The 26,465-nt window shown below is 39.8% G+C and overlaps 1 protein-coding gene across 1 annotated transcript in view; it reads right to left on the bottom strand.

The window, feature by feature from the left end:
- Window positions 1-26,465, bottom strand: part of kndc1 (kinase non-catalytic C-lobe domain containing 1) — an 86,015-nt gene that overhangs the window by 35,539 nt on the left and 24,011 nt on the right. The window contains exons 3-14 of the mRNA XM_079560562.1: window positions 20,420-20,478; window positions 15,438-15,584; window positions 10,627-10,735; window positions 10,386-10,525; window positions 5,182-5,802; window positions 2,918-3,032; window positions 2,634-2,705; window positions 2,484-2,545; window positions 2,257-2,415; window positions 1,025-1,102; window positions 782-866; window positions 395-584 (exon numbers count right to left, since the gene is read on the bottom strand). Of these exons, the coding sequence (XP_079416688.1) occupies window positions 395-584; window positions 782-866; window positions 1,025-1,102; window positions 2,257-2,415; window positions 2,484-2,545; window positions 2,634-2,705; window positions 2,918-3,032; window positions 5,182-5,802; window positions 10,386-10,525; window positions 10,627-10,735; window positions 15,438-15,584; window positions 20,420-20,478 (1,837 nt within the window). The remainder of the gene's footprint in view (window positions 1-394; window positions 585-781; window positions 867-1,024; window positions 1,103-2,256; window positions 2,416-2,483; window positions 2,546-2,633; window positions 2,706-2,917; window positions 3,033-5,181; window positions 5,803-10,385; window positions 10,526-10,626; window positions 10,736-15,437; window positions 15,585-20,419; window positions 20,479-26,465) is intronic.

Below are 26,465 nucleotides of genomic sequence, written 5' to 3'. Positions count from 1 at the left end.
AAGGCACTAATCGGAATGTTAAAATTAGAGACTAGAGACTGCATTTACGAGTAAGACCTGAGATGGCAGTGGCGAGTAAAAGAAAAGACAACTTCCATCTAGTCCCAAATGACAGACCACTATTTCTCAAGTTAAATGTTAAAATATCTGCAGAGTATAGAGTATAAATAAGGAAGATATAAAGAACGAACAACAGGAGGCAGCAATATGCCATAGTTGTTGTGTCTAATCTGCTGCTTGAAAAGAAGAAGAATAAACAAATATCCTGCAGAAGGAGAAACTCTTTGATACACTAAATAAAGGATGGAGTCCTAACTGCGTCTCACGGTTTGTATCAGCCCTGAGAACGTGTAAAATCCCTGAACAGCACCATTCTTACATTCCATCTCCTTACCCTTCGAGCTCATCTCCAACACTGGGACTCTTCTCTGCCTTGTCCTGGTTGGTCAGAATAATGGGTGTGAAGTGAGTGGCGGTGGAAGTGAAGGCTTCTGGGAGCTGTAGATCTCTGTCGACTGGGTAACTGTGGGGAATAGGGCCAGGTACAGGAGCCAGTCGGCTCTCAGTGGCCATGGGCACAAAGCCTACGCACAGTTACAACAACGCCAGACACAATATCAATGATATTGTCTCATGCAATTCACACAGATATTGAAATGACTTGTGACTGACATGACTCTGGAGACACAATAGACAATCGAGACAGACTGTAGCATCTAATACAAGAACATAACAAGGCCTCAATAGTAATTGCATGAGCGTTTCACTTAATCTTTCATACCACTGTTCTGTTCAGACGTCTCTTCATTTGACAACCGTTCAGCGTCAGATGTTTTCAAGTCCTCCTCTACGTACTTTGAGGCTGGCTGAAACACATAAACATGCTCCTTGAAATAAAAATGACGTCAGTGCCATTTAAATGAGCTGAACATAGACTGAGTGAGCATGCTGACACAATAATGACTGACCAAGGCGACGTCGTCAGAAGCGCTGAGCTGTTTTTGATCGAAACAATGTGCTTTACCTTGTGCACTCTGCGGATGAGCCGGTCCCACACCGTCTCCGCGCTAGTCCCCTGACGGGATAAGTAGTCACGACAGCTCTGCAACAGATATATGTGACGACAGGAGCTCTGAGAGGCGGCACTTGAGTCCGCTCATAAATAACTTGGACAGAGTAGAAAATAATGGGGCGCTCGGTTCAAACAAGTGTCAGCGCATGAATAAAAACACAAAAGGTCATGTTTTAGCAAAGCAGTTTGTGTCAACACTCTGCAGCCTATTTATGTTGCATATTAGGTCCATATCCATTTATAAAAGTACTTATGATATCATCAAATGGCTCAAAATCATGTTTTGTATCATTACATTTATACAAAGCAACTTTAAGTTTGCTCCATTTGTCCTCATTTAGAGATGTGTCCTCTGAATTTGACTCATCCTCCAAATAAGTGGGGCACCCTGTCAGGAGCAGTGAGCGATTGCAGTACTGCACTAGGAGGACTTGAGCTACGTGTTTGTACTGCAATAGAAACTTAGAGGATCTCGTGAGATCCTTGAGATGTGTCATGTGTTTTCATGATATTGGGCTATAAAAAAATCTTGCCATCCCCCCTGGTCTGGGTAGGTTTAGGATCAGGGGCTAGGGTTTTGATTAGGGTTATGCATGAGAATTGTGATGTAAGCTGTGTTTCACTCACACATATCTTGCACATAGTTTTAGACTCTAGAAGGTCTTGGCTTTCAAATGAGGCATCACACTGGCATATCGGCTGCAAGTTCTTGCCCAGTCAACACCCTTTGAGATTTGGATGCATAATTGACTCTGTGCATAGCTTCAGATCATAACAATGACGCCCAATATGTGGCTTCCTGTTTCAATCCAGCTCGCCAAAATACAAGCACCATCTTATTTATCAGTTCAGCCGTTCATTAGTTCAACTTTCTTTCTGCCTAGCTTATGTTGCAAGTACCCGCTGAACTAATCAATGAGACGAGCTGTGTGCTTTTATTTTGGCGAGCTGGATCGAAACAGGAAGTCACTTCTTGGGCGGCGTTGTTATGATTTGAAGTTATGCACAGAGTCAATTGCTAACCATAACTTTAACCCTAAACCTACCAGATAACAGGTTAATTTGAAATTTAGATTCAATATGGGGACAATGGTAGTGCCTGAACTAAACCCACATAGCTCAGTTTGGTCGTAACTAGTTTAGACAACACTGGTTCAGAACAAGAACACAACAAGATAGCGAACCTTTTTAGCCGTGACGATGGTCGGCCTCTCGATGGGCGTCCTCTTTGCCATCTCCAGCAGTAGTCTCTTCAGTTTACGGGGCATCGCCAGCTTCTGATTGGCCGATAGGTTGAACTTTGCCGTGGCCCAGAGAATAGCGGCGATGCCATAAACACAAACCTAAAAAAACCCAAAAAACATTATAAGATACTTTTCTCATTTCCTGCTTTAAGTGTGATCAAACTGACCTTCTCAGTGACTATCCCGTGTTCTTGATATTCAGGAGCGAGATAAAACTCATCACAGTAACCTAAACACATTATGGAAGTGAATATAGGAGCGCCTCTACAGAACAAAGAACGATTCCTGAGTATTCAATGGACAAAATATAAAAATACCTATGTTTTTTGGCTTTAAGAAGAGTACCTCCCCCTCACAGCCCACATACACCGTGTCCAAAGAAAGAAATGCTGCAAGGACAAAGCCGTTGTTACTGTAAAACCCACTGCATTTTACATTTCTCCCGGCATAGTTTCAGGAAGACGACTTTTTATTTCACTTTCCGAGCTTGTTAACTTTGTTTCTCAAGCGATTGGGTTATTTTAGGGAGCAATAAACTATTCTCAAAATCTCTCCCGGTTGAATTGCTGCACAGAGTGATGACTTTAATTTTGCCTCTGACCTGGGAAGTCGATGTATGTCTGCAGTGAGGAGAGGCAGGTGTAACACAGGGCCCACAGCTCGTTCACGCTCAGCCTCCGACCGCAGCGAGTGAGCAGCTCCCGCAGAGGGATCCACTGAAAGCAAACACCAAGAACAAGATATAAAAGTGTTCAGAGTGCACTTGACCTTTAAGGGCTTAAAAAACAGCTCAGTGGAATGCAGGTTTACCATCCGTTCGAGTGGGCCCACGAGTCAAAATGCATGTTAAACCAGCAGTTCTCAATGCGGGAGTTGGAAGATGATTTTGAAGGGCACATGCGAGTCATATTTTCTAGTTTGAATTGAAAATGTGCCCTGCGGGGGTCGCCCAAGATGGCTCCTACAACAGACGCGAACGGATTAAGTTGACAGTGTTTAATAATAGTCTGACCTTGACACACTTATTCCCTGATAAATCAGATCTACCAAAAAGAATATATAGGCAGGAGATGACTATTGATGTCACTCTCGATTAGGCCTTCCTGTACTGTGACTATAATGTCATTTAAGTACTTATTACATGGGGCCGTCGGGAGGTGTTATGCAAAATCGCCTTTTTAGAGCTTACAATGCATACCTGGACCTGTGTCAATCCACACGCGCCTCTTTGAGTAATCTTTAATCATCTTCAGTGTTTATACCAAGCACCGTGGAGGCAACTTCCAAAAAGTTCCACCTGAGGCCGCTCATAGCCCTTTTCCACCAAGCTGGTGCCGGTGCTGGTTCTGGGCCAGTACCAGTTTCAGAACCGGTTCTTTCGTTTCCCACTGAAAAAACGCTGGCTCTTGGTTCCAAAATCTGGTGCCGGTTGGGAACCAATTAAAAGCTGGACCAAGAAACGAGCACCAGTGATGTCAGCAGCTGGGGGCATGGCTCTCTCCTCCAAAAAACAATCAATATTAGTTAGTTTGTGCTTAGAACTTCCTGGAGAAGCCAAAACAGTCTGTGGAGGAAACTGTTGTTTTGCTTTATGCTCTTTAGCTAAAACAAGAGTTAGAAAGAAGAAATCAAAATGTTAACGGCTGCTGTGACTGAAACATAAACTTATTTTTCTGTATTTTATAACCAGAAGTGGCTGTAGTAAGATGTTACTATCCATTTTTGATGCTGACTTCCCAAAGCGTTGCTATGACAATATAGGCACAGCTCTCATTTTGGTGGAAAACCAAGTCAGTTTGGAACCAACCCGGCACCAGAACCAGCTCTGAACCAGCACCTTGGTGGAAAAGCCCTATCAGTCTCTTGCCAAGCTCATCGTGAATCAAAAACACTTTGTTTGTTTTTGTCTTAATTGAAACAGAGGAGGGAGGGTGGGAGGGACTTACAGGGGGATGACCTGAAAATCAGGAAGGAAAACTACTGGATATCTTGTTTCAGCCGTTTTGGATCAATGTCGAATTTTCTAACCAACAAAGTGTAAGCTAGCGATTGTTACGGTGCTTGGCAAGGGCCCGCTATCGTCTTCACTACCGTCATGTGTGAGCTGAAATCCATGTGCCCTGTTCCACATGTAAATGCTGCGGCTGAAGTTCTCGCCCCTGATTGGTGGACTTGTTTCTCTCTCTGGCGCTGAATGGTTCCAATCCCTGCCGACCACCCTGCCACCACCTATCATGGCATGACTGCTGCTCACCTGACGCTCACGGCGGCTGGGACTTAGCAGCGCAGCTCGCCTCCGATCCGGATGTGCCGCTCGTTTTGTGGATTCGATTTGTGTTCGCTCATTTGGTTCTGTTTTTGGTTTATTGCGTTTTTACTCTGAACAGATTAAGAAAGTAGCCTTCACTCGTTCTTATTTGTTATATTTACTCGAATAAATAAACTGTCAACTTTTATTTTACCCATTTACATCTCAGGTTTTATATTACTCCCCTTCACCCTGAGAAGCAGCTCATAATAGTGAGAAAGTGTTTGAGATAATAAACAAATAACTGGAAAAAGCCAAATACCCCCCTCTTTAAAAGTATTACTGTAAAGAGGTTTGTCTTATAACTGGAAGATTGGCTGTTCAAATCCCAGCTGCCACAGGTGCAGACTGTGAGTGTGTCCTTGGGCATTTCACCAACCTTGCCAGTGTGAAGGTAGTGTGTGCATGGCTACAACTGTAGCTCACCACCACAGAGTATGAAGAGAATGTATGAATGATGCAAAACCCTGCTCTATTCTGATATTTATTTGATACAATTCCAAAACCACATGGCCAATTCTAAGAAAAAACAATGACAGCAGAGAAATCATACTGACCTCGTCCTGAGATTCTTCGTTGAGGCACAACATACTTTTGGTCATGTGGTTATTCGCGCTCAGGCTGTTGTTTAGAGTTTTTCCACAGTAGTCCTGATCCATTTCCAAATCCTGATACGAATTACACGGCGAGGGTAAATCCTCTGCCTTCCTCTCCGTCTCCTCTTCTGTGCAGACCTCACTGCTCACCTCTTCTATGTGCAGCGGTTCATTCAGACTTTCTTCCGAATTGTGGCATCCCATCGTTGAGTTTATGTAGTCCTCTATGCTGCTAACAGTGTAGCATTCACAAGAGCTTCCGCGGTTAAACCTGTCCAGCCTCCGTGTGGATTTGCTGCACGGCTGGTCGGTTTCGTCCACCCCGATCTGGCTAAGGTTTGTCACGGCGATGCTAATGTCTCCGCAGGACGTGGGCGAGAGCGAGGGGGGGTTGTTCGAGTCCGGGACCGAGCAGGAGCGGTTCAAAGCTCCCCGAGTTCGGTTAAATCGGGCGAGGTTGCGCCTCCTGACCGGGGAGCTGTCGTAAGAGTGGAAATCCAGCTCGTCTTTAAGGTTCATGCTGTGGCCGATGCCGCTGTCCATGTCCTCGGCCCACAGTGAGGAGTCCCAGCCCGAGCACACCTGCAGAGGGGAAGGAGCGCTGCATGAAAACTTAACTTTGAAAGACAGGTCAAATGCATATTACCAGCCAAGAGAGAAGGGCTGGATACTATTAAATGATAACACTGATACAGGAGGACACAATGAAAAAGAGTGGCTTTCTATTATAAATGTGGAGTTAGTATTTGAATTCATCCCAGTTCAGATATATACAGTATTCACACAGATGCAGCCAAGCTTTATATGGATGCAATGATATTTTCACACAGGGGCGGACTGGGACTGAAAAACAGCCCTGGACTCTGGCGTAAAAAATAGCGTAAATGCGACACTTGCACAAATACATATGTTAACTCTTACCACCCGCCTTAAAGGGGATAGAAGTTAGTCATTTTATGCTCACTACTGCCACCTCAGGTCTTATGTGTAACTGTAGCTTCTATATTAAGCTCGTGCATGACGGACCGAATTAACACCTTTTTGAGTGACAGTGCAGGATTTTAGAGGCAGTTGCGGTGAACAGGTCTGAGCTCATTCTACACATGAGGACATTGTTGGAACATGTAGGGGGAGGAAAATACTTAGTTTTAACATTTAATCTCCTTATAGAGAGCATTTTCTCCAGTTCGGCTTTACCCAAATCCAAAGGCTTCTTGAGTGGAGAGCAACACTGTAATGCCTCATTTGAAAGCTAAAATCTAGAATGGTAACTTTGGTAACTTTTTTTCACTTTGTCGCTGCATTTTTGTTTGTTGTCATTTGTTTTTGTTGCTTTTTGGTGTGTTTTCGTCACATTTTTGTCACTTTTTTGTTGTTTTTCAGTTTTTTTTTGTCATGTTTTTGTTGTTTTTTCATCGTTTTTTTTCATTGCTTTGTCATCACGTTTTCGTCACTTTTTTGTTGCTTTTCCAGCACATTTTTGTTTTTGGATGCTTTTAAGCTTCTAGATTTGGGTACAGCTCGGTTACGCTCGGGGGTAGGGGTAAGGTAAAGTGAGAGGCTAGACTGGTGGCCCAAGAGCCAATGGCCCTTCTGTGCTCTTCCAGAATGGATATATGGCCAGTCCGCCCCTGTTTTCCCATCTTACCAGTGTTGGTCAAGTTACTTTAAAATTGTAATATATTCTGTATTAGTAGTTACAGTTTTAAGAATGTAGTATGTTTTGTATTACATATTACTGTTTCAAACGTTTAGCTGAGTTACACTACTTTGAGTAACTTCTGAGATACTTTTAGCATAACAAAAACAGCAAATAGTAACAATTCCACGAAAAGTCAACAGTCGCTGTTGTGTTTTGTTTTGAGAACTTAAAGGGGCTGGAAGCAAGTTCGCCATTTTATACTCACTACTGCCACCTCAGGCCATATGTGTAACTGCATCTTCTATATTAAGCTCGTGCATGACGGCAATTCGGGCCGAAGTGACACATTTTTGAGTGACCGTACAGGATTTTAGAGGCAGTTGTGGTGAACAGGTCTGAGCTCATTCTACACATTAGGACATGGCTGGAACACATAGGGGGAGGAAAATACTTAATTTTAACATTTTTAAACTCCTTATAGTCCCTTTAAGCCACACACAGACACACACCAGTGTTTATTTTGGGGGAGTTTGGCATTTTTGAGTTCGTACATCAACAAATCATTTAAATTCACTTGTAACTCAAGCTACTTCAATTGTCATGAGTAGTATAGTCCCATATTTTGTGTAAGTAATATCATCTTACATGTTCCATTATAATTTGGTCTCTGTCAACCAACACTACATTACAGCCGCTCCAAAGCCTGTACAAACAGGCACTCAAAATATTAGATTTTAGACTCAGAACGACACGAGCCTCATCCAAAGGAGACTGTTATGTGAACTCTAGGTCCTCTACCTTTGGACAGAATTGCTTCTCTGTAAAAGCTGCAGGGATGTGGAACTCGTTGCCATTAACTGTTCGAGGGTAGCACCTTGCAACAGTTTAAACATAACCTGAAGAAGTGGTTGAGACACGGTCAGATCTGCCATCATTCGCACAAAACTGGTTAATCAGGGCATTTATTATGTAAGAACTGTAAATAATTGTAATTGCAAATGTAAATACTGTTAATGTTGTATTTGAATGTTTGTTAAGGTGATCCTTTTGCCGGTGCATTATCTGTATTTTATGTTGTGAATGGAGTCTTAAGTAAGAATGCTGATTGTCCACTGTATAAACCTGCTGTCACTTTGCCTCTGCCCTGAGACTACAGATGAAAATGAGCTTTGGTTGTTGTTGTGCAAGGTAAAAAAAATATATAAAAATACCTGATACAGTGGCATAGACAAAGGTACTTGGCTAGCACAAATAAATAGCCAACAAAATAACGATTGGGCCTCAGCATTTGGGTTCAAGTCGGTGTACAATAAAAAAAAAAAAACATATTGAATGATGCTATATGGTCTTGGTGCGCATGTGCAGAAATACTGGGCCATTTTACATTCAGCTGTCAAGTTAAGCTGAATTTTTCATTTAGAACTGAATTTAGAAACCTTGTACTTTTTAAGTGTCTGTGTTACATTATTAAATACGAAGCAGGAGCCTTTCCTTTAAATATGCACAATGCAAAACAAACTTTAAACACAGCTCTAACTTTAAAACACACAGCTCTCTGAGATGTGCAGATATGCTGTGATACTGATCAACAAAGCAGCTCAGCTCGATGGAACACCAGCTACAATAATTGGCCAACAATTAAATAAGAATAAAATGAAAATGAAAACCCTACTGGTGTAGTTTATAGTTCACATCTTGCTCAAATACTTTTTTTTTGTCTGTTTTAAAGTTCAACGTAATCCTCTTTGCAGTACAGGTACAGTAGGTTTAATTCAGGCACTGAGTGACATAAAAGTCAAACATTATACTTTACTTGGTATGTTTTTTCCAAAACTTTTATGTATTCTGGTATTGGTACAGTATGATACGTCTGCAAAAATACACCACACAGCCTTAGAAGTGAAGGCGATTTTGTAGAATTTGAAGATAAATGGACTTTACTGGGAAAGCCAATGAATGAAGCCTTTTCATCTGTTCAGGTTTGCATCGATATATAGAATTACAACAAAATGTGGTATGTTTTTAGATATACGATGGCAGGGGTAGGCAAAGTCAGGCCCGGGGGCCAAATCCGGCCCTCCAGCACAGCAGTGTTAATTTCGTAGACTTAAATATTTAGTCTTAATTTTAGTCAAAGTGATATTTTTGACTACTAAAATCGGACTAAAACTAAATTAAAAGTTTTTCATGAGACTAAAACTATGACTAAAATGTCCAGATATTTTAGTCGACTAAAATAAGACTAAATAAAAATGAAAAGGAGAGACTAAAATCATCCAAACTTCTATTGACAGTCTGAAAAATCCTCATATCATTTCAATTCACTGCCAAATGAACAGGTTTGTGCTTTGTTCATGTGGAGCAGCTCCATGAAGTCGAGGACCTTTATTAAATATGATTATTATCAATGCAAAGTCGACTAAATTGACGTGCAATTTTAGTCGACTAAAACTAGACTAAAATTGAAAAGCTTTTTTTGACTAAATCTCGACTAAAATTACATTACATTTTAGTCAAAAGACTAAGACTAAAACTAAATTAAAATATGTTGTCAAAATTAACACTGCAGCACAGAGCCTCTGGCCCCCAATATGATTTTGAGAAATATTATGATGCAACTAAGGGATCAAATACCTGTTAAAGGGACTATACAGAGTTTAAAAATGTTAAAATGAAGTATTTTCCTCCCGCTACATGTTCCTCCATGTCCTAATGTGTAGAATGAGCCCAGACCTGTTCACCACAACTGCCTCTAAAATCCTGCACTGTCACTCAGAAAGTTGTTAATTCGGGGCTGAATTGCCGTCATGCACGAGCTTAATATAGAAGCTGCAGTTGCACGTATGACCTGAGGTGGCAGTAGTGAGTATAAAATGGCTAAATTGCATCCAGCCCCTTTTAAAGTACACTAAAAATGCGATAAATTGTGTCATTTTATGGTGTACTCTTTAAATGTCCTTACAGAACATCCCACTTGGTCATGTATAATGTAAAACAGTGATTCTCAACTGGTGGGTCGGGGACTCAAAAGCGGGTCACGAGCCTATAGGGAACTTTTTTCAATATTTTCCATCTGAAACTACACGGAAACACATTGGAGTCTGCTAAAATTTGTATTATTCGGTTGTTTTGATCATAATTTCAGTCTTGAAGGCAAATCTACGGCTTGTTCAATAAGACCGTGTGGTATATACAATATTTTATACGATATATGACAAATTACAGTTTTACAGCTTGTCATTAAGGTAATGGCGGGTCTCGGAGCCGGACCACTTTAGAACCACTGATGTAAAACTTTGGCATTAACAGAAAATGGATCTTAACTTTAGGCTACAATAGTGAGGTTCGGCCCTCGGTGATTTGGCAGTGATGAAAATCGGCCCTCCGTGACGCAAACTTGCCTACCCATGTACTATGGTTTAGAAGCTAACCAGACATGCCGCCTTCACAACACCAGGACATGATGAAGATAACGCTAAAGTCTTTATCAAGGCAGATGCTGCAGTGAAACTTTGCCACGTACCTGCTGCCTGGACAAACCATTGGTCTTAATGGGACTGTCAGCGCACAGGTTTTTGGCATTATCTTCAGAGCTCAGTCTTTTCAGCAGACATCTGGGTTTGGGACGCTGCCACCGCGCCTCCCAAGAGCCTTCTGCTCCATCTGCGGAGAGACAAAGAGAGTAATTAGCAGCAGATTCAGCCAAACACTGCCCCAAACGCAGAGGGAGAGAGAGAGAGTGAGAAACAGAGAGAAGGAGTGACCTTGGAAGGACTCTATGGACAGGACTCTTCGGCCCGCAGACGACAGCCTCCTGCACACAGCTGTGGAGGAGGTGTGGGAGAGGTGGGACTGAGCCAGGGACAGGACGTCCTACGGGGAGAGGAAAAACAATAAACACGTGTGGAGTATTCAGAGTGGAAGAATACAGGGGGTACTGTGGTGCAGGGATTTGATAGTTATTGTACAATGTATCGGTTGTTTCTGTGCCAAATTGAACAGACACTGAACAAAGAGTCACAGCACTGGCCCCTCTGTGGAGCAATCTCGATTTCAGTGTCTCAATTAGGGCCGGGTGCCGTTACTACTGGTATCGAAAAATAAAACTATAGAAAGCAGGCACCAAAAAGATAATAACTACATCTTTAGATCCAAGTTTTGATGCTTTTGGTCCAGGGGCAGAATTTAAGGAAGTGACTTGGTTGTTTCAGGTCAAATAAATAATTTCCCCCCAATTTTTCCCCAAATTTTGTACACATTTTTTTCTTTTTTCCACCAATTTTTTTGCCCATTTTTAATGACTAATATTTATCCTATTTTTTCCCTATGTTTTAGTTTTTTCCCCCCAGAATTTTTGTCCCATTTTTTCCCAAATTATTCCTAATTATTCACACATTTCTTGACATTGGAGATGAAAGCAATATTGTAAATTTACATATCATTCAAACATTATTATTATTATTTGTTTTTTTGGTTCTTTATGACAAATATTTTAGTATAAGTGTTGGGAAAAGTATCGTTCAGAAATTGGTGTCATTAAAGTAGTAGTCTCAATTTCAGGTGTTGGTAACAAAAATGCAAAAATAATGAAATACTAATTCTGATAACACATTGCAAAAAAAAATATTGTTTTTAGCTGGGAAGCTGCAAATGAATTGCTCCTCGGGGAGAAATAAAATCTTCTGAATCTGAATAATTGATTGATGATTCTTGTAGTACTCGGTGTTCTTTCCCATGTTCATAGTCTGTCAGGTCCAAAGTGATGAGTTACAAGCCACAGAAACTATTGAAAACGTCAAAAAAGGGCAAAAGTTTACAAAATGGCATCCACGACAGGAGAAAGTCATGTGACTGAAAACAATCCACAGTTCTTTATTTGACTGTAGTAAAATAAAGTACTGCTTGTGGCTTGTATATATCCAACAAATGTGTATTTAGTACAGACAGCGATTTAAAAATTATTATAGAATACTGTCTCAGTGTTATTGGTTTATTTGACCATCCTAATTCAAATGTGCCATCCCTATAGTCTTGAACTGGAATAGTCTCCCAGTTATCAATAAGAGAGACTCTAACACCTAAAACAGTGGCTAAAGAAAACCAGGCCTGTGAACATTTTTAGGCCTAACTTATTGTCAATTGTTGCACATTTACTATAACCTGGCATAATTACATCTCAAACGGTGGAGCTGTTCATTAAGATGCACTGTCCTTATCAAATGCCTTCTATTTTCAGCCCTTTATAGCCAGAAGTCTCTTTTCATTATTTAACCTCCCACCTGAACGGATCCCAATTTATCCAGTTTGGCTTTACCCTAATCAAAAAGCTTCTTGGGAAAAAAGCACCAAAACAGCCACAAAAAAATGAGAAGATAACAAGGATGTAAACGCAACAAAAATGTGACAAAAATTCAACAAAAATGTGATAAAAATTCAACAAAAATGTGACAAAAATCCAACAAAAATGTGACAAAAATCCGACAAAAATGTGACAAAAATCCAACAAAAATGCGACAAAAATCCAACAAAAATCCAACAAAAATGTGACAAAAATTCAGCAAAAATGTGACAAAAATTCAACAAAAATGTGACAAAAATCCAACAAAAATGCGACAAAAATCCAACAAAAATGTGACAAAAATTCAACAAAAATGTGACAAAAATCCAACAAAAATGTGACAAAAAATCAACAAAAATGTGACAAAATCCAACAAAAATGTGACAAAATCCAACAAAAATGTGACAAAAATCCAACAAAAATGTGACAAAAAATCAACAAAAATGTGACAAAAATCCAACAAAAATGTGACAAAAATCCAACAAAAATGTGACAAAAATCCAACAAAAATGTGACAAAAATCCAACAAAAATGCAACAAAAATGCAACAAAAATGCAACAAAAATGCAACAAAAATGCAACAAAAATGTGACAAAAATTCAACAAAAATGTGACAAAAACTCAACAAAAAATGACAAAAATTCAACAAAAATGTGACAAAAACTCAACAAAAATGTGACAAAATCCAACAAAAATGTGACAAAAATCCAACAAAAATGTGACAAAAAATCAACAAAAATGTGACAAAATCCAACAAAAATGTGACAAAAAATCAACAAAAATGTGACAAAAAATCGAACAAAAATGTGACAAAAAATCGAACAAAAATGCAACAAAAATGCAACAAAAATGTGACAAAAATTCAACAAAAATGTGACAAAAACTCAACAAAAATGTGACAAAATCCAACAAAAATGTGACAAAATCCAACAAAAATGTGACAAAAATCCAACAAAAATGTGACAAAAAATCAACAAAAATGTGACAAAAATTCAACAAAAATGTGACAAAAATCCAACAAAAATGCAACAAAAATGTGACCAAAATTCAACAAAAATGTTAGCCTGGCTAACACCAGACTAAAATCACAAGTGATATTTAGTCTGGGGACCACCAATTCATTTTCTCGTAGGAGAGGTGTGGTTTACGATCGTCCATACTCGTTTATTGGGCGATACGAAAAAAAAAAAAAAAAGTCTGTCATGCGTCTGCACGTAGCCATGGCCAATCGTATCATCGTATGAGATGACGTATGACGTACCCGCTGTAAACTTTTGAGCTAAACTAAAGCTTGATCAAAAAATACCATTGTGTCTGCTGCTGTCACGTTGGATCCGTAAATAAACTTTTTTTTTATTATCCGTAAATAATCTACAAGCTTCCATATATCGAATAGCGCGTCATTGTCTTGCCGTCCCTCCTCGCTCTGTGATTGGTTCCCAAATCCACCGGAGATTTCGGCCATGGTCCCCAGGCTGTTGTGCAGTTCGAAATAATTCGAGCGCACACAGCAGCCTGGTGTTAGCCAGGTTACAAAAATGTGACAAAATCCAACAAAAATGTGACAAAAATCCAACAAAAATGTGACAAAAAATCAACAAAAATGTGACAAAAACACTCAAACTAAAAAAAAAAAAAAAGCAAGGAAAAATATCAGTTTTGTGAGTCTTAGCTTTCAAATGAGGTGTTACACAGGCCTATATAACAGTCAAAGAGGACAGAATGCATTTGGTCTAGGCGGGTGGTAAGAGGTTAACCTGCACGGACACATCCCCACCACTAGATGCTGCTGTTGTAGAGCCAAAATCGAAGCGCCTTCTTGTCACAGTCCAATCATCAGCCTGAACATCAGACTGAAGGGCAGACTTACATTTGTGTCAGCGCCGTGGTGACAGTGTTATTTACTCGTATGCTTTTCTCTGCTCGTGTCATCATTGGCCACACAGCAGCAGTGAGTGAGAGCATAATTTACAAGATATAATTAAAGGAGATGTTCTAGTGATGATTAAAATCTCACTCCTGTGGATGACTCTGATTTATATCGCCTGTGAAATGAGTGTGAAACCGCACGAAGCCCCTGAACATAAGTGCTTATATATACAATTTAATTAAAGTGACTAAAGTAAATGGATTGCTTGTATTAATTATGTTTATTGGGAGAAATTACGATGCATGTGGATGTTGGGAGCATTCGATAAAACCGTCTGACTTACAAGAAAGTATATTGAAATGTATTGTCAAAAATAATGATTCAGCGCCATACGATCATTCCAGACATGCTGCCGCAGGAGCGCGTAGGGAAAATGCCCAGCGGTGTACCTTTAAATCTTATATGGGTTACTGTAAAAATAGCACAGCGCATTGTTACACTCTAGATTCATTCATCTTCTTGCACAGAGGTTGCAGGTGGCTAAAGCTTACATCAGCAATAGCTCGAGGTTAATAAAATGCTCATGCTTAAAAATGGTATCGCTTAAATCAACTCCTTTTTTTGCAACTGTGGTGCTTTATTCATGATGTTTAACCTATTAACTCCCGCCTGAACCGAGAGCATTTTCTCCAGTTCAGCTTTACCCAAATCCCGTAGGCCAGTGTAACACCTCATTTGAAGGCTAAGACCTACAAAACTAAATTGATCTTTTTCCTCACATCATCAGATTTTTTTTCATCACTTTTTTGGTTGGGCAGTCAGCTCATTTTTGTCACATTTTCGTGACTTTTTTGTCACTTTTTCGTCAAATTTTTCGATTTTTTTTTTTGTCAAATTCTTATCACTTTTTTGGCCATTTTTTGTCACTTTTTCGTCCATTTTTCCCTCAATTTTTCGTCAAATTTTTCTCACTTTTTTGTCAATTTTTTGTCCATTTTTGTGGTTTTTTTTGTTAATTTTGTGTATTTTTTTTTTTACATTTTTTGGCACTTTTTTGTCAATTTTTTCTCACATTTTTCACATTTTCATCCTTGTTTTCGTCTCAGTTTTGTTGCTATTTTCACACATTTTTTCCAGAAGCTTTTGGATTAGGGTAAAGCTGGAGAAAATGTGCTCGGTTCAGGTGGGAGTTAACACCCATTTGCCTTGATATTGTTTTTAGTATAACTTAAAATGACATATATTTAAGTTTGAAGAGATAGGGTGACTGGGGGATTATGTAGGGTTGCTAGAACGAACAAAACACCACTCAGACAATGTTTTTGAAGAGGATATGATATAAATGTAAATGCTTCTGCCGGTGGTACCTTGAGGGCAGGTCTGTCCTCGGGCGCCTCCTGCTGCATCTGCTCCAGGAGGCCGCTCAGCTCTGGCCCCAGATCAGACTCCAGCTCGGGCTCGATCACGAAGCTCAGAGCCGCGGAGAGAGTGGAGCCCAGGGAGAACACATGGCCCTGCGAAAGAAATCAGGAAGAGCGATAATACTTGAGAGGTTTGCAGGATATACGGGCGATGCCAGGGAGTTTACTGCTACAACGGGAGCACAATACAGCTCTGTTCAAAGAGATTGAAACATCTGGTTTAACATCTGAAGAGACTGCTTTGGCTGTTTGTTAACTGCATTCATCTCATTAATAGGGCTGGGCACTGCTAACGATATCAGTGTGGTATATGAAAAAAAAAAAAAAGGTTGTTTAATTTTATCCTCTAACAACTACTAGTATCGAAAAAATAACCCCCACCTTAACCAAGATTTTCTCCAGTTCGGCTTTACTCAAATCCATAAAGTCACCACAGCCTATGGGCCAGTCACTCGCGTTCAAACTGCGAGCGTTAGCCCCACCTCGAGTATCAATTTCGAAATTGCGTACCACAATTCCAGACTGTCTTTATATGTATTTATAAATACATTAAAAGAAGTCAGTCTGGCTTTGTGTCAGGCTACTTAACTTTAGGCTTGAGAGATTTAAAAAAACAACAACATCAAATTAAACTACTTAAAATATCGGCCTTTATATCAGACAGCTGCAGTACATCCAGAACGCTGCTGCTCGAGTCCTGACAAGAACCAGGAAATACGACCATATTAGTCCAGTGCTCCGGTCTCTGCACTGGCTTCCTGTCACTCAGAGAATAGATTTTAAAACAGCTCTGCTTGTGTACAAGTCCTTTCATGGTTTAGCACCAAAGTCCATCTCTGACATGTTACAGCCGTATGAACCATCTCGGGCCCTGAGAACTTCAGGGAGGGGCCTCCTGGTGGTTCCCGGAGTCAGGACTAAACACGGTGAGGCTGCGTTTCAGTTTTATGCAGCTAAAATCTGGAACAGTCTTCACGAGGATGTGAGACAGACCTCAACTCTGACAATGTTCAAATCCAGGCTGAAAACCGTTCTTTTTGCCCGAGCATATGATTGAAAGTATTTTATCTGCACACTTGCCTTTTACTGTAATTGATTCATTTTATGTTGATGTTTTTATTGATTCTATTTGCTTTCTTGTATTTATGCAACTGTGAAGCACTTTGAATTGCTTTGTGTATGAATTGTGCTCTACAAATAAACTTTGCCTTGCCTATATCGGTTATCGGCCATGCCAGCCCCCTTCATATCAGTATCGGACCCTGAATATCCATATCGGTCGGGCCCTAGTCGAAACCATTAAAGGCATACAACCTAAATGCATTACAAAAGCATCCACGAAATAATCTTCAGTCAGAATGATGAAAGACTAAAACTGCAGACGACCCACCCCCTGGAGAAGCACCGGGTCGCGGGTACAGTATGACGATCACAGTTTCCCATTTCAGTTTGGTCGGATTGTGCATTGTAAAAATGATAAATGGAGTCTCATTTTTTGTTATGGACCTCCTGGGACCTTCTTGCTAACTGTACCTGCCGCTGCCACTCAATGATCAACTGGCGAGGCAGATAAACATCATTCTCTAACTAACCTAACAAACTACATGGAGTATAATCAACAGTGTTTTGTTAGTTGTGAACTTTAACCTCTTACCACCCGCCTAAACCAAATGCATTCTGTCCTCTTTGGCTAATTATATAGGCCTGTGTAACACCGCATTTGAAAGCTAAGACCCACAAAACTGATCTTTTTCCTCGCGTTGTTGCTGTGTCACCTTTTGTATGTTTTTTTTTTCTTTTCTTTTTTTTCCATTTTTGTGACATTTTTGTTGAGTTTTTGTCACTTTTTGCTTGAGTTTTTGTCACTTTTTGTTGAATTTTTGTCACATTTTTGTTGAATTTTTGTCACATTTTTCTTGATTTTTTGTTGAATTTTTGTTGAATTTTTGTCACTTTTTGGTTGAATTTTTGTCACTTTTTGTTGAATTTTTGTCACTTTTTTCTTGAATTTTTGTGACATTTTTGGTTGAGTTTTTTGTCACTTTTTGTTGAATTTTTGTTACTTTTTTGTCAAATTTTTGTCACTTTTTTTGTTGAGATTTTGTCACATTTTTCTTGAATTTTTGTCAATTTTTTCTTGAATTTTTGCCACATTTTTGCCGCGTTCACATCCTGGTTTTCTTCTCATTTTTTGTGGCTATTTTGGTGCTTTTTTCCCCCAAGAAGTTTTTTGTCACTTTTTGTTGAATTTTTGTCACATTTTTCTTGAATTTTTGTCACTTTTTTTTGTTGAGTTTTTGTCACATTTTTCTTGATTTTTTGCCACATTTTTGTTGCATTTACATCCTGATTTTCTTTTTCCCCAAGAAGCTTTTTGATTAGGGTTAAAGCCAAACTGGAGAAAATAGGATCCATTCAGGTGGGAGTTTAGAGGTTAAAACCATGGTAATCATCACATTTCACTCTGTACTCAGCGCTTTAACCCTTAAAAACAAAGCCCTCCATTTAAAGCACTTTTGCGGATTTCAAGCAGCGCTGGTTCCCCCACAGTTGTAAATTTAACAGATCAAAGGGCATATTTCTGTGAGCGCGGGTAAAAATAAAACAGGAATGCACTTTTGTACCCCGAGCCGCGCCGGTCACGTGTCGCATCGGCCGCTGTTGTTTTGCTTGCGCTGCGGTCGGCCCTTGTCATTGTGGCGAGCGCTTTGGCAAAGCTATATTCGAAACAGGTGCTTTTCGCAACACATGACAGACACAGCTCAAAATCTCCGATAAGTGGAGAGGAGTGCGGCTGTAATTACGTGGCAGCAGATGCGCACCGGCCTCACCGTGGCTTACCGAAAATAGCCCGAGATTTGAGCGAAGACGCGGCCCCGACGTTGTTTTGTTTACGCTCGGCTTGTCTCACAAAAAACCCAGAGTCAGTGTGGGACTTCTGTGAGCTCACGCAAGTCGGATTTGGGAATTAGGTTACAGAGAGACCTTGAAAGGCTTTGCTCCGGAATTATTCAGCGTCTTCACAAACACTGGGGAAGCTATTTATTTAAATACCGACGCAAGAAGAAAGCTGCAGAAAACAAAGAGAATCTGTAGGCTAAATCCACATTTCCCTCTCCACATCAGGGCTTGTATCTCCGTCATGTCTCCAGGTGTGGAAAGACTGGAAAGAGTGCCATGTGAATCCAATTACTCACAGCGATGCAGGCCCAAAGAGTCGCATGTGGAAGCGAGTGGCAGTCAGTGTCTGTCTCTGTGATTAACTGATTGCTCTGTGTGTGTGAGTGTGTGTGTGTGTGTGAGTGTGTGTGTGTGTGTGTGAGTGCCGTGCACAGCGTGCCCGGAGGAGCTGAGAGCCTTGACACAGCCCTGCTCTACCACAGATGAATAATGAATGAGGCAAGTCCACTGCAGCAAACGGTTTGACAGATATCTGCTATTTGCACATAAAGACAGTGGTGCAAATGTCCAATTATGGAGCAGATAATTGCTGAGGATTGAGGCTTAAGCTGCACAAGTGGAAGTTCTTATTTAGTTCAGCTGAGACGACTCTTTACTGCCGCTTCTTCCATTTCGAGGCTGGTTCAGAAAATCACTGGCTGATATTGTCAGATGTCCTTCCAGACCATCTCTTGTTATTACGCTGGTTTGAGTATTTGGTGAAAATACTAGTTGAGTAACTGTTTGAGTGTGATTTATAATAATATTAATAAAGAGGAAGAAGAAGAGGAAGAAGAGGAAGAAGAGGAAGGAAGAGGAAGAAGAAGAAGAAGAAGAAGAAGAAGAAGAAGATGAAGAAGAAGGAAGAGGAAGGAGGAAGAGGAAGGAGGAAGAGAAGAAGAAGGAAGGAGGAAGAGAAGAAGGAGGAGGAAGAAGAAGGAGGAAGAAGAAGGAGGAAGAGGAAGGAGGAAGGAGGAAGAGAAGAAGGAGAAGAAGAAGAAGAAGAAGAAGAAGAAGAAGAGGAAGAAGAAGGATGAGAAGAAGAAGGAGGATGAGAAGGAGAAGGAGAAGAAGCAGAAGAAGAGGAAGAAGAAGAGCAAGAAGAAGAAGAAGAAGAAGAAGAAGAAGAAGAAGAAGAAAAAGAAGAAAAAGAAGAAGAAGAAGAAGAAGAAGAAGAAGGAGAAGGAGAATGGGGTCTGAATTGCCGTCATGCACAAGCTTAATATAGAAGGTGCAGTTACACGTATGACCTGAGGTGGCAGTAGTGAGTGTAAAATGGCCACCTTGCATTCTTGCCCCATTAAGAAATCAATCGATGTTTAAATCAACATGTTGCTTCTGGCAAAACAGATTTACTAACAGTGGAAAGGTGTAACTTATCTCTACACCGGGGTCTCCAAACTTTTTTACCCGGGGAGTTAGTTTTACGCCACAAAAACGTAAGAGAGCTACTGTATGTATGCTTCAAAGACACTCGTGTAAAATGAGGCTGAGCTCACCTAGAATAGAATATGAGTTTTGTCCTTGTACTTTATTATTGACCCAAATGTTTGCAGATTGTGTTCAACATGTTCAGAACAAAAATAAAATGCATTTAAGTCATCAAGCGTACATATACACATGTGGAAAGTGTTTGGCGAGCCCTAAGTCACTCTTTGCTTTCTTTTAGCAGATGTTTTAAGAAAGCTACCGTATATAAATCACATGTTTCCATCTAAAAGTGTTGTTGAATAAGACAATGTGTGAGGAGGTTTTCATTAGTGACAAAAAAAACCTCACATTTGTCAGAATGGCAGAAACATCCGTATCCACAAGTGAATATTTTGCTGAATTGTCAGAAATGCACTGGTCTGGTCTATTTTAAACCAAGGAGGAACCGCATGCACCACTAGTCTCCTCCATCAAAGTGCCCTTGACTTTGTGCTGTTCCCAGGGGCCGCTGCTCAAACAGATCCAGGTCTGTGAGAAAGCCATGCATTACGTCTCACCTCGAATGTGCTGCCCGTGCTGTCGAACTCGGGGGGGACGAAGCTGCCCTCGGGGTCATCTGCAACGGCAAAGCACGAAGAAGAATGTGAGCATGTGCTTCCTGCGCTGTCACGACTTTCACAACAGCCATGAGTCAGTTTTCAGCCTTCATCACTTGTAACTCGATTTAAAACGAGGAATACAAATGTTGAATTGTGATGAGCAAATCTCAAAAGACTGTGATTATGTAGGAAGTACAATATCCTCTGCAAGCAACAAAACATCCTGCTTTCCTCATGGCTTAAAGAGGGGGTATTATGCTTTTTTTCAATCACATAGCACCAGTCTATAGCACACTACACTACTTCTGTTGGTCTGTAAATGCATGAATAACTGCCTTGTATAAAATTGCTCCTCAAAATGGCTGTAGCAAATGTCTTGAAATAGGCCTCTGTCTCTTTAAGAACCTCTGACCCCTTCCGACACGCCCCCTCCACACGCTGTCTGTGGCATCAGTGGGGAGGGGGCTCTGCTGAGGAGCAGTGATTGGTTACTCGGCCGGTGACGAAAGCTCGGAGGCGTCTCCAGGAGGTGGGGGCGTTCCTAGGAGGACTCAGGCAAACCTATCCCTAAAATGGCCGCCATCAGAGTTTTTACAGATTACTCAAAAATACGGGAATGACATAATAACGTGATGTAAAGCTTGAAAAAGTTGATTTTGCATAATACCCCCCCTTTAATATGTTTAAACCTGCTTACCACTCTGTCGTTACACACATGATCTGAAATGTATGGGAATACTGTATTTATCTTAAGCAGTTCAGATTTCTGTATCCTATTTAGCGCCGCTGAACATGTTGTGAGAAAGATGGAATAATTGTACATTCCTACAACACAATAGCAAAAGAGATCCGTTTTTGGAGGCCGAACAATTGAAATATATATTATTAAAGTTTGAATACACATTTTATGGGTCTCAGTATTTCAACATAGAGCCTCAAGTGAACTGTCCCAAGGCGATGCCCCAGTCATCCCTTGGATCCATATACTGCACATACTGTATCATCAGAGAAACCCGACATAAGCCTCCAAAGTGAGCCAGTTGTAAGTTGTCAGGAACATCACAGTTTTCAAGCCTCAAAATGTACAGTGGGGAAAAAAAGTATTTGGTCAGTTTCACATACATTCTATTGGATTTTGGCCAAATACTTTTTTTCCCCACTGTACATTATGTGTATAGGCCTGCCCTAGGGACTGTTTTTTTATTTTGTTTTTAAATACCAGTACTTGAATAAGATTTCCATAGTGATACCTGAACATTTCCTTTTTCAATACCTTTTCAATACGAACATATGTGTCATCTAGAACCATAAAACACAACAATGATGTTTATTAATTCCATAAACGACTATTGTCTTTAACCCTTTAACTCCCACCTGAACCGAGCACATTTTCTCCAGCTTTACCCCAATCCAAAAGCTTCTGGGAATAAAGGGGAGAAAATAGCAACAAAACTGAGACGAAAACAAGGATGAAAATGTGAAAAAAGTGAGGAAAAAATGGACGAAAAAGAGACAAAAAATGGACAAAAAAATTACAAAAATGGACAAAAAATGGACAAAAAAGTAAGAAAAATTTGACAAAAAATTGAGAAAAAATGTACAAAAAAGTGATAAGAATTTGACCAAAAAATGCGTACAATTTGACGAAAAAGTGACAAAAAGTCACGAAAATTTGACAAAAATGAGATGACTGCCCAACAAAAAAGTGATGAAAAAAAATCTGATGATCAGGATCAATTTAGTTTTGTAGGTCTTAGCTTTCAAATGAGGTGTTACACTGGCCTACAGGATTTGGGTAAAGCTGAACTGGAGAAAATGCTCTCGGTTCAGGCGGGAGTTAAGAGGTTAAACCCTTCACGCCTGAATTTATTCCCAATTATATAACAAAATATACTCTCAGTGTTTTTAGGTTTAGGTTTAGGCTTATTCAACATTGACATAGCTGGAAAAAACAAAATGTTCAACCTGAAATGTGTCAATTATAACAGAATAAAAACAGCAATAGAAAAACAAAAAATCCTACAAAAAACATTAAAGTTTGTAGGATAAAAGATATTTCATGTTTTTTTTTTGGTCTTCGTGCCTGAGCTGGTATCCAGTGGAGGGGGCCTGAGTTATGAAGGCGTGCAGAGGAGAGGAACTGTCCTTCAGGATATTCTGGAGGGTCTGCAGTGTGGCCATGTCCCGCCTCTCACTCAGAGATTAGATCTGTTTTTGCTTTCAAGCTGATGCTAAATTCTTGTCTATGTGTATGTCCTGAATAAGTTAAATGTTTATAATTTATTTGAGTTGAAACAACTAATTAACTTTCTTTTAAGCTGTCCCTGCAAACAGGCATCACAACTCGGTCTCTAAAGATATAAAAAGAAAAAAATATATATGATTTTTTTTTTTATATGTATCCAAACTTTTATTCCATACGATACTGGAATAGTTTAACAGTACCCAGCCCTATATCTGGTGCCAACGATTTACTTCATCTGAAAGAACAGAGCTGAATAGGGAATACTTAGTCATTTGAATTATACAAAAGACTCCAAATTACGCATTCGTTTGACCTTAAAGTGAAGCAGTGATGAAAGCAAATGGGTTCATATTACTCAGGGTTTCATAATGGAAGGTTAATAAACTTCAGTTAATCCTTCACGTAACCAAATTGCACATGATTATCATCCTAATCTTCTCATGTTTTTTAATATTGTTCTAAATGGGCTGAGGTACAAAAAAACTAGTCATTTGAGGTGAGAGTGAAATAGTAATTGCCTGTGTGGTGCATTCGTCCTCGGGAGCAGATGGTGAGTCATAGAAGCAGCAGATCAACACGGTTTTTTAAAGCACACGCAGTTTTCTATCTAGGCTATTTAAGAGTTTATTTTCCCAGAAAAGAAAAAAAGTGCTACTCTCAGAAATGAAATATGAAAATTACCACAGCATCTCAAGGATAATGGGTGTCTCAAAGGTTGATACTTGAGCCTGACTTTTGGTCAAACACTTAAACCACAGAATGAAATGTGGATATTTCAGTGTAGATGCAGCTAAGTAAAACATTTTGCAGCGGCTCATTCAACACAACGTTTGGTCGATATTTATGCTAGTCTTATTATTCTGTACCTGATTGTTCCCTGTTATTGGAATACAATTTTAGTTTTTTTGCCCTTCAGTATATTGTGAAAGCAAACACTTGTGACAAAAGAAATGTGTGCACTGTGCATCTTAGTTTAGTTTATAGTTTAGTTTAGAGGCAGGTTCACAGGAGATGAGCGTAAATCCCAGCGTACATGAGTAAAAATAATAATAGTTCCCGCACACTGCCAACCTTGCAAAAATAGTTTATTAGATTAGGATTTTTATTAGGATCCTAATAAACTATTTTTGCGAGGCTGGCAGTGCACGGGAACTATCGTTATTTTTATTTCAGCAGTCAACACTCTACTCAAAAGGAGTGGGCCCAAGCAAGAGCTTATAAGCGCCCACCCCCAAAATCCATACGATAAAATAGTACAAAGGAACATAGTGCAAAAGGAAAAAAACAAAGGAAGCAACAGCAAAAAATCTATTATACAAACTCGCAGAATCCGATCACGGTAGAAAAGACCATTTTCAGATGGCATTTACAAAAGTCATTACATGTACTGTAACACATGTACTGTAACACATGTACTGTAACAAATGTACTGTAACACATGTACTGTAACACATGTACTGCAACACATGTACTGCAACACATGTACTGCAACACATGTACTGCAACACATGTACAGCAACACGTGTACTGTAACACATGTACTGTAACACATGTACTGTAACACATGTACTGTATCACATGTACTGCAACACATGTACTGCAACACATGTACTGCAACACATGTACTGTAACACATGTACTGTAACACGTGTACTGTAACACATGTACTGTAACACATGTACTGCAACACATGTACTGTAACACATGTACTGTAACACATGTACTGCAACACATGTACTGTAACACATGTACTGCAACACATGTACTGTAACACATGTACTGTAACACATGTACTGTATACATCTACCACAAAGGGCACTGCCGTCGACCACTGCTCTTTACGGGTTGCCCCAGCGGCATCGAAGGATGGGTTAAATGCAGAGGACAAATTTCCCTACGGGGACAATAAAGCATACAAACAAACAAACAAAGGCGTAACACTGAATACAAAACAATAATGCTACCTAAGGCGCCGCAGCGTGCACACATACACACAACATGCATGTTTATAAGTTAACCGTATCCAATGAAGGTACATTATCAATCATACAATTATTCAATTGGCCTCATTAGCAAAAGATCCAGTAAAACACATCCCTGTGAAGAGGGTGGGATGTTAGAAATGTTTTTTTTTTGAAAAATTAGGAATGATTGTTTTCTACTATATTTTCTTCTTCTACTGTTTCTGTTTGCAAAAAAAAAAAAAAAAAAAAAAACTACAACAGGAAAAGGGCCTCAAATAATATTTTAATAACTGTTGCCTCACAGTATAGATATGGATAGATGATTTGAACAGGCATTTAAACAGCCGTAATAATAACAAAGAAACATTTAGCAAATTGCTAAATGCCCTGCAGTATCTCCTGTTTTTAGATATTTCTTATTATTGGGAATAAAGGCTGAAAGTAAACAAATGAGAAACATATGGAAGGAGGGATTCCACTTCCTTTGACAGCACACTTGCCTCATCTCACTTTACAACGCCACATACAATTGAAAACAGTCACTACCCTTGTGGAATCAATTACTGATAGCAGTGAAGTCGACCACAGGCAGCGCAAGTCAATTTGGGGACAGGACGACCATGTCACGCACACTAATATTTGGTTTGCACCGCCTTTATCTTTGATCACAGCACACATTTGTTGCGGCGATGTTTCAATAAGCTTCTGTGATGCCAAAAGATCCAAAGTTGCGTTCATTTTTCACCAAGATCTGGACTCTGTGGCCGATCCATGTGTGAAACTGAGCCCAATTATTCCTGGCATTGTCATGTTGGAATATGCCCTTGCCATCAGGAAATAAGAAATCCATTGATGGAATAACCTGCTCATTGAGTCAGCTGATTTTCTTTGGGCGTATTGGGCCAGATCGTGTGCCTTTTCTAAGCGGATAAAAAGGTGTACTATGTTGTAAGGCCTAATAACACCTTAGGAGCACTTTGACTTTACTACGCGAACGTCAAAGTGCTCCTTAGGTGTTATTACGCCTTACAATATAGTACCTCTCTTTATCCACTTAGAAAATCGACATGTTTCATTTTATGTAACTATACCTGGCTACACCTGGATCGTGTAACCCCTCATGTAACCGTTTTTAAATAGGGATAAATAGGGAAGAGCTTGATCGCTTCTAACATCACCCCCGTTTGGCCACATAGAGGAAAGGAGAAGAGGCTAAATGCTAACAACATCTTCGGTCTTTTTTGCATGACTGAGCGCACGCATAAAGACCAGAGAGGTACGCATCAACTCGCCTAAGCTAAGGTCAGAACATATCTCAGTGTTTAAAAATGGTGGCCGATTCCTTTAACCCCTTAACTCCCACCTGAACCGAGCACATTTTCTCCAGTTTGGCTTTACCCCAGTCCAAAAGCTTCTGGAAAAAAGCTGTGAAAATAGCAACAAAACTGAGACGAACACCATGATGGAAATGTGGCAAAAAAGCGAGAAAACATTGACAAAAAGTGACGAAAAATTGATGAAAAAGTGGCAAAAATGTCACAAGAAATTGACAAAAAATGGACAAAAATGTGACAAAAAATGACAAAACAAATGACAAAAATGTGACAAAAATATGACGAAAAAATGACGAAAAAATGACAAAAATGTGATAAAAAATGGACAGAAAAATTACAAAAATCAAAAATTTGACAAAAAAATGACAAAAAAATGACAAAAAAGTTACAAAAATGAGTTGAATACCCAACAAAAAAATTATGGAAAAAAAATCTGATGACGTGTGGAAAAAGATCCTCTA

This window comes from Gobius niger, assembly GCF_951799975.1.
Source record: "Gobius niger genome assembly, chromosome: 7".
NCBI lineage: Eukaryota > Metazoa > Chordata > Actinopteri > Gobiiformes > Gobiidae > Gobius > Gobius niger.
The sequence above is the reverse complement of the archived record's forward strand: the minus strand, read 5'-3'. Positions and strand labels throughout refer to the sequence as shown.